Source organism: Camelina sativa, chromosome 19 (genome assembly GCF_030686135.1).
Source record: "Camelina sativa cultivar CO46 ecotype springtype chromosome 19, ASM3068613v1".
Classification (NCBI taxonomy): domain Eukaryota; kingdom Viridiplantae; phylum Streptophyta; class Magnoliopsida; order Brassicales; family Brassicaceae; genus Camelina; species Camelina sativa.
In genome coordinates this window covers 14,929,446-14,938,378 of record NC_141898.1, presented here as the reverse complement: position 1 = coordinate 14,938,378, position 8,933 = coordinate 14,929,446, and the positions used below count along the sequence as shown (strand labels likewise).

Here is an 8,933-nt window from a genome sequence, read left to right as displayed (position 1 = left end):
AGGTGTCGGAGAAAGTTTTGGAGTGGACCTTTATGATCGGACTCAAACCAAAGATAAGGGCTGGGGTGAAGATGCTTGAACCTCGGGGTTTGAAGAAGATGATGAGTTTGTCCAGAAAGGTGGAGGAATGGTCCAACGAGACAGCACCGGTGGCGTCAACGGTCGGTCAAGGAAGGATGGCGACGCGTTCCGGAGGAGAGAGGTATTTCACACGAGGGGGTCAAAGTTCTAACAAGGGTCAAACGATAAGTGGAGGGGTATTATCGTCTAATACTAAAACAGGTAATACCGTGGAGAAGACAACGACATTGTTTCGTCAGGGAGGGGACATGAAACCTTCTCAGACCAAACCTAGTGAGAACCGCCGTCTGTCATATCGTCGATTGACAGACTCAGAGGCCAATGAAAGAAGGGGGAATGGACTCTGTTTCCGTTGTGATGAGCGCTTCCACGCGGGTCACCGGTGTCACCTCAAGGAACTGCAGGTGATGGTGGTCAGTGAGGAACCGGTGGAAGGGGAATATTTCTACGATGTAGAGGAGGAAGCACAGGATGTGGTGACTGGCGAAGTAGCGGAGTGTGCAGTCCTCTAACTGGGTTCTGCGGCTGGGATCTCTTCTCCACGCACTATGAAGGTTTGGGGGGGTGATTCATCACCATGGAGTTAAAATACTCATTGATAGTGGAGCATCCCACAATTTTTTGTCGTGCTCCATGATGCGGCAACTTAAATTCAACCCCAAGGTACGAAGGAGTATGGTATCAAGATGGGGATGGGAATCACTATTCATGGTACGAGGATATGTCATGGAGTAAGTTTGGTACTACCATGTTACACTGTAGTCACAAGCTTCCTGCCACTGGACTTGGGGCGTGTCGATGTCATCTTGGGCATGCAGTGGGTGGAGACGTTGGGAGAAACGAGGGTGAACTGGAAGAAACAAGTGATGAAGTTTTGGGTAGAAAACGTGTTGGTAACTGTACGAGAAGATAAAAGTCTGACTAATACCGCCATTTCTCTCAAAGCACTGTGGCAGACACTCAAACAAGAGGGGGAAGGGCTATTGGTGGAATTCAATAGGTTTCAGGGAAGGCAGGTTGAGCAGTCGATGACGTCTCCTGCAGAATTCAGATGCTTAATGGAAGAGTTTACGGGGGTGTTCAAAGAACCACAAGGACTACCACCTTCGAGGGGGAAAGAGCATGCTATCCAGCTGAAGTCAGGTGCAGAACCGGTGAATGTCTGACCATTTCGTTATCCTCATGCGCAGAAGGAGGAAATTGAGAGGCAAATCACAGCGATGTTGGAGGCAAGAATAATTCGAGAAAGTGGGAGTCCATTCTTGAGTCCAGTCCTGCTAGTTAAGAAGAAGGATGGCAGCTGGCGATTCAGTGTAGACTACAGGGCTCTCAACAAAGCAACTGCCCAGATAGTTATCCCATCCCTATGATTGACCAGTTATTGGACGAGCTACAAGGGGCGAAGATATTCTCGAAGTTGGATTTGAAGTCTGAATATCATCAAATACTGGTGAAGGCGGAAGACGTGCACAAGACGGCATTTCGATCTCACGACGGCCACTACGAGTTTCTGGTAATGCCGTTTGGTCTGACGAATGCTCCAGCCATATTCCAGTCCTTGATGAATGATGTGTTCAGACCCTTCTTGCGGAAATTTATACTGGTCTTCGTCGATGATATCCTCATCTACAGCAAGACTGTTGCTGACCATCAGGAGCATTTGCGAGTCGCTCTGCAAGTACTACAACAACACCAGCTCTTTCCAAACCACAAAAAGTGTCAGTTCGGTAGTCAGCAGATCGAGTACTTGGGGTACATAATCTCAGCAGAAGGGGTGTCAGCAGATCCAAGCAAGATTAGTGCGATGACAGAATGGGAAACGCCCACCAGTATCAAGGCGTTAAGGGGATTTTTGGGGCTTACAGGATACTGACTTGGACATCGAAACACCAAGTCATATTATCCAAGCTCCATATGTGCCAAGCGAACCAATGACTAGGACCAGGAGCAAAAGCATAGAGAAGAAGTTCAACATCTTTCTGGAGCAGCTGGAACATGAAGGACTGATCCCCCTTGATCAGTTTGAAGCCATTCGCCTAACCCCATCGGAGAGCTCCCAACTAAAGGCCGTCTTCAACGAAATACCTCCGACGATTCAGGACGATCCACGAGATGAGCCATATACTAAATTAAATCTTTCTGAGTCTAGTTTCCGGAGAACTAACGAGCGTCGAGAGAACTGCTATAAATATCCAGATATCGGCCGAACAGTAAACACATGTCCAGTAGACTCTCTAATAAGCAGTAAGGTTAAATGAGCTTTATTCACCCCCAAACTTGAAGCCCACTTAAGCACGTGTTATTTGGCACTAGAAGATATCTAGAAGGCTCTCTCACTCGTCCAGAATATCCTGAGATCGCAGAAGAATCATGTCATGAAGTCAAGATATCAAATTTGCCTTAATCGGCACCCTTGATATTCTCCTTTCTACCCAACGTCTCTTTCCTTTATTTTTCTGATTTAGTTCTGGTTTTCCTTGTTTTTCTTTGCAGGATTTATGTGTTTTTCCTTAGAATAAATTATGAACCTGGCTATATAATGCCTTGAGTGTTCTTTTTTCCTCACCTTTTGATTAATAAAATTGCTTGTTTCTGTTTCACAAAAGAAACATTTGCTCTCTTATTCATGAGTGTGTCCGAATTCTTGAGTGTTCTAAGAAGTATCAATAGACCCGGATAATGACTCATCTTTATTTTGGTTCAAGATCATTTTGTAGCCAAAGCTCATATCAGATACTATCGCAAGTTTGTTCAGAGGTATGGGGAGATTGCTCGTCCGCTTACAGAAATGCTGAGGAAGGACCAATTCGTGTGGACAGAGAAAGCTTTTGAGGCTTTCAAAAGCCTTAAGGAGGCAATGGTTTTGGTTCTGGTGTTGGCGCTACCAGACTTTACTGTGTTTGTGGTGGAGTCAGATGCATCAGGGGTAGGCTTGGGAGTGGTGTTGATGTAGAGAGAATGACCTATGGCGTATTATAATCACTCATTGTCGGATAGGCAGCGTCTCAAATCGGTCTATGAACGGGAGCTGATGGCCATAGTCCTCGCAATGCAAAAATGGAGACACTACTTGTTGGGAAGGAGGTTTGTGGTTCGAACAGATCAGAAAAGTCTCAAGTTCCTGTTGGAGCAAAGAGAGATCAATATGGACTACCAGAAATGGCTCACCAAGTTGTTGGGATTCGATTTTGACATCCACTACAAGCCCGGGATAGAGAACAAGGCAGCTGATGCCCTGTCACAGAGAGATATAGTGCCATCTTTGTTCGCTTTGTCAGTACCAGCGGCAATTCAACTGGAGAAGATATGTTATGAGGTGGATAAGGATGCAGAGTTGCAGCTGATTGTTCAGGACCTGATCAAGGATCCCACGTCCCAACCGGAATTCTCTCTTGTGAAGGGGCGCTTGTTGAGACAGGGGAGACTCGTGATACCAAAGACCTCGGTGGTTACAGGCTTAATACTGCAGGAATTCTACGACGGAAAAATGGGGGACACAGAGGGGTCCTCAAGACACAAAAGAGGATCAGTGATCTGTTTTGGTGGTCAAGAATGATGCAGGACATCAGACAGTATGTCGCGGCTTGTCAAATATGCCAAAGGTATAAATACTCAACGCTTGCTCCGAGTGTACTTCTACAGCCACTACCAATACCTTATAAGATCTGGGAGGATATATCCATGGACTTTGTGAAAGGGTTGCCCAATTCTGGAGGCTATAACTAAATTCTCGTGGTCGTGGATAGGCTAACCTAATATGCTCACTTCCTCAAGCTCAAACACCTGTTTACAGCGACTGATGTGGCCACTATATTCATTCACGAGGTCATTCGGCTACATGGTTTCCCGTGAATCATAGTGTCTGACAGAGACAAGGTGTTCACGAGTCAGTTTTGGAAAGAATTGTTCAGGTTGGCAGAAACGAAGCTGTGTTTCAGTACCGCATACCACCCTCAAACCGATGGTCAGGCCGAAGTGACCAACCGAAGCTTGGAGACTTATCTGAGGTGTTTCGCAGGAGACTAACCTCACACATGGACCAAGTACCTCACCTAGGTAGAATTTTGCTATAACACCTCGTTCCATTCAGCTTTGGCAATGACACCTTTCCAGGCAGTATACGGAAGGGAACCCCCAACAATAGTCAAACATGAGAATGGCTCTACTGCCAACGCTGATCTCGAGAAGCAGTTGCAGGAGAGGGACGCCACACTCACAATGATTAAAGGTTCCTTACACAAAGCTCAACAACAGATGAAAAGAAGGGCTGACGAGCACATAAGAGAAGTGGTGTTCGAAGTGGGAGATCAAGTTTACTTGAAAATGAGGCCCTATAGACGCCGTTCCCTAGCCAGAAGGATTAACGAGAAACTGTCAGCCTGGTTCTATGGACCTTATCGGATTGAGGCAAAAGTAGGAAGGCTAGCGTATCGCTTGAAGCTTCCTCCAGAAGCAAAGATACATCCAACGTTTTATGTGTCTCAGTTGAAGAAAGTCGTGGGAAGCCTACCAGTATCAGTTTCAATTCCCAAGCAGCTGACAGAAGATGTATTCGTCAACGCAGAACATGAAGCAGTGTTAGGAACCCGCAAGCATCCCACTTTGGGTCAGAAAGAAGTGCTCGTAGGAATGGAGAACGACCATCAAAGGATAATTTTTGCGCTTCAACCTTGAGGACAAGGTTGATGTTAAAGGGGAAGGTAATGATACGCAGGAAGCCCAGTATCCACCTATACTCTATCATTACCACACCAAGAGCAAGGCCCAAGAAGGGTCCAACAAGTGAGGAAGGATCCAGAAGTGAGGAGGTGTCCTAGTTTGACTAAAAAAAGGAAGGATCGAGATTACAGGTCACCTAATTGGAGTGAGGAATAAGCCGCTAGTATTGCATTTGGCCAAAACGGCTACTTTGTTAGGATAAGACAAGGGAGTAGTATAAAGTAACGAGGGGGTAGTACGAATAATCATCTGGGTTTTGGGTGAAGTAATTTGGGGGAGGGAGAGGATCCGTAAGTCCTCTCATTTTGTAAAATCGTTTTGTTAATAAAAAAGTATCATTCAGTATTGTCCTGTTCTTAAGATTGTTAACTCAAATTTATCAAAGAACAGCTCTAACAACAATGAAACAACAACCCTAAGAGTTTACAGAGAGAATTGGAGAAGAAAAAGATTACACAAATCAATATTTTCTGGTTAATTCTGCAAATGTTCTTCGCTTCCCCCTTACAACCTTCAGCTCCCGATTTCTCCCTCAAACAAACTTTTTCAGCCAATAAACTTCACCCACGTGTCCAGCAACTTGTTACTTTCTCACGTGCCACACATGCTCTTCTTCTCATCTCTTTTCCTGTATCAGGCAGGTGTTTCAAATCCTTTTGTCAAGGTGAGAGAAGAGACCTTCCACCGGAGTGCGGGAGTTGGTGTATAGACGCGCGTTACGTTCATGCCATATTGTGTACACGACTATGTAAATATTTTAACATGTAAATACGCCTATTATGCTCTGCTCTTTTTCTTCTTCCTCTTAACAAAACTTCCATCGTCATCTAATGACTTGACAGGGCTTTGGAAAGTGGTGAGATTGTCCACATCCACCCAACTTCTGTTCTATTCCGTGCGAAACCTGAGCTCATGCAAACCAGCAAGAAGTACATCAAGAACCTCACAAGAATTGATCCCTTATGGTTGGCTGAGTTGGCTCCTCATCATTAAAAAACGGCAGAGTGAATTTGATTTGCCCCCTTTGCTTATTTTCTAGGTAAAACACAACAATATCTCTCATCAGTTTTTGAAATTTTAACATGGAAATGGCATAGAGAGAAGATTAACATCTCTTCTTTTTGTAATCATCATTTCTCTCTCTGATGCAGATATAACTATTTCTATCCTGATGGAGGTTGAATACTTTATGTTAGGTTCAAAACAAATTTATGTTAACAAGACCGATCGAACTAACCATATTTTACAGTCTAATTGATTTGAAACAAATTTATGTTAACAAGACCGATCGAACTATTTCACAGTCTAATCGATATGAAACAAATTTATGTTAACAAGACCGATCGAACTAACCATATTTTACAGTCTGGTAGAATATATCAATATTACATTATATATGAAGACTCAAACTGAGTAGAATACGTAAACTAATTACAATGGAAAACAAGCTCAAGACTTTTGGTCTTTACGCGCTCGTACTTGAAAACGATTCAGAACATTGCAAGTCAAATCTTTATGTATCTCATATAGGTAAATTGTTTTATGCTTTTTTTTTTTTTTGTAATATACATAGTATATAAATTTTTGATTACTTCTCCGGTCAAATCTAGGAGCTAAATTGTTAAATTTTAAATTATAATGCATCTATTCACAAAGTAAGATTATCTTATATTGATAATTTTTCATCTATTAAAGAAGCAACATATTAAAATTATACTATGCTTCCTTATAATTAAATGGAAAAAAATCGATTAAAGAAGCTACATTTTATTTATATATATATATTGATAACTTTAAAAAAAAATCATAGTAATTTTAATAATAGTTTAGTTGACTAACGGGAAGTTTATACTGTATTTTTCATTCAGAACCTCCCAAGAAAAGAGAGGCACAAATAAATTAATAATCCAACGCGGTTGTTGTTAGTGGGGTTATATATATATATATGGATGGATGATTGAAAGTTTGAAACATATCCACAGCAGAAGTCGTCATGGTTTTCCGGGATGACGTTTACATATTTTGCCGAGATTCAAGTGGAACTCGCTTTTCTTCATTATTATTAGCGGCTCTACTCAGTCGGCAAATAAAAGTCTTTGAAGATATCTCCAACAGTCCCAGACAAAGTGAGCATGTTGACGTTCAAGCAATAGAAGAATCCAAGGTTTTAGTGATTGTCTTCAGTGCTACTTTAATAAAACGTCGACGGTATTGGAACTTGAAAAAGCTTGAGACGATCATAAAGGGGGAAAGAACCGCCGGACAAGTTATCATACCGGTGTTCCTTGACACAGAGCCTTGCCATGTAGTAGCCGATGAAGTCTTCGCTAGATTTAAAATTGGCAAGGAAGAGGCGGTTAGATGGGTCGATGCTGTAACCAAAATTGCTGCGCTACCTGGCCGGATGTATGCAAGGTTCCACTTCTTCTTCTTCTTCTTCTTTATCATTCATTCAAATTGTTTAAAACAACATCCATGTAATATTGATGTAAGATGTTCAGGGATGAGAGCGTTTTTGTGGGGAAGATCTTTCTCAAACTCATGAAGATTGTGAAGCCTAACAAGCCGATAGTGAAAAATAGAAGCCGGTGTTCCATTGCAATGACCTTCCTCGTCATCATCAATTTGCTCGTAGAGATTGCTTCAGTGGTTGCGGACCAGTGTTCTTCCGTTGGCAAGCCTTACTTCGCAAGACTCTCTTTAGCAATGGCAATTGTTTCTGTTGTCCTCTCCATCATTGACCTCACTTACAAAATCCGAGTCCATAAACTTTGTTTCCGTTGCAAGTGGCCTATACCTTGGTTCTACTATCCATCACGTGGCTACAACAGAATCTTCGCAAGTTTCTCGGATACGGTCTTATTGTTCTGTGGCGTTGGTCAGCTACTAGTGTCGTCGATCAATTGGTGTTTTGTCGAGAAAAAACGCCGTGAGGGTCCTATCAACGTATCAGTGACGGCACTCTTCTTTGCTATCGGTATGGTAATCTCCAAGTTCTTGGAGAAGCCGGGCAGCCATTTGAAGGACAACTGACTCTAACAAAAATGTCTTGATTGTTTTAAGAAAGAATTCTTAGATGTTACCCAAAAGTTGGTTTATTCCTTATATCTAACAATTTTCTAAAAATTGTTCAAATGTTTAGTGTTCTAGGTGTAATTACAATTTACCCTTTGGATTTAGTTTTTCGATTTTGAGTAAAAAAATAAAAAAAAATACACATCAGCAAATTAAAATACACATCATTCTCGATTTTACATGTCATTAGACAGTTTTTTTTCCAGAATGACAGTTTATTTTTTTATATATCAGAAGAGAGGGAAAGTGAACAGTTTTCACTGTTCACAAACAGCGAAAAAAAAAACTCACCGCGAAAAAAAAAACTCTCTCTCGTCGGCGAACCCTAATTCCGGCGACATTCTGTCTTTCTGTACTCTCTCGCCGTTATCTCTCGCTGTCCTCGCTCGATATCCTCTCTCGCTCTCTCTATCTCTTTGTCGTCACTGTCTTGTTCGTTTCCGTCTAAGTCGTCTCGTTTTCCAGTTCTGGTATGTCTCGAATCTTTATTTTTGAGTTTTGCGGATGATTGAGAGTTTTTATCGATAGTTTACGGCTGATTGTCGCCGTCGTTGATTTAGATATGGTGGATGATTTGTTAGATCTATTTGAATCGATGGCTGAGTTACTGTAGGCTTTATGACTGATTTATGATTGGGATATTAATGCATGTGGCTCAGTGTGTTTGATGTTGTGGCTGAGTTATTTTACGATTTACGGTTGAGTTATGGTTAACAATGTATTTGGGGCCGAGTTATCTTATGCTTTACGACTGAGTTATTTTATACTTTACGACTGAGTTATGTATTTGTGGCTGAGTTGTGGCTGAGTTATTTTATGCTTTGTGTCTGAGTTTGTTATATGTTATGGCTGATATCAGATGTCAATGGAGGTTATTTCTGAAGAACAAGCAAGGGATTACTGTAACAACCCGCTTCCACCGTATCGGCGGTACACGAGATGGTATGTACGCGGTACGTGGGATGGTACAGACACGGTACATGATCTGGTACGTACGCGGTACGTGAGGTGGCACGTACGCGGTACATAAGATGGTACGACCAGAGGGTCGATGATCG

The 8,933-nt window shown here is 42.3% G+C and overlaps 1 protein-coding gene across 1 annotated transcript; it reads left to right on the top strand.

Moving 5' to 3' along the window:
* Positions 1 to 6,668: 6,668 nt before the first annotated feature.
* LOC104766480 (uncharacterized) lies at positions 6,669 to 8,049 on the top strand. Its single transcript, XM_010490381.2, has 2 exons — positions 6,669 to 7,215; positions 7,302 to 8,049. The coding sequence occupies exons 1-2, from the start codon at positions 6,794 to 6,796 to the stop codon at positions 7,831 to 7,833; spliced, it is 954 nt and encodes a 317-aa protein (XP_010488683.1). The 5' UTR covers positions 6,669 to 6,793; the 3' UTR covers positions 7,834 to 8,049.
* The last annotated feature ends 884 nt before the right edge of the window (positions 8,050 to 8,933 follow it).

Bases quoted from the DNA above. Each gene is read 5' to 3' on its own strand.
- LOC104766480 (XM_010490381.2), top strand. From the start codon at position 6,794: ATGGTTTTCCGGGATGACGTTTACATATTTTGCCGAGATTCAAGTGGA. The intron at 7,216-7,301 runs GTTCCACTTCTT...TAAGATGTTCAG, and splicing joins CCTGGCCGGATGTATGCAAG to GGATGAGAGCGTTTTTGTGG.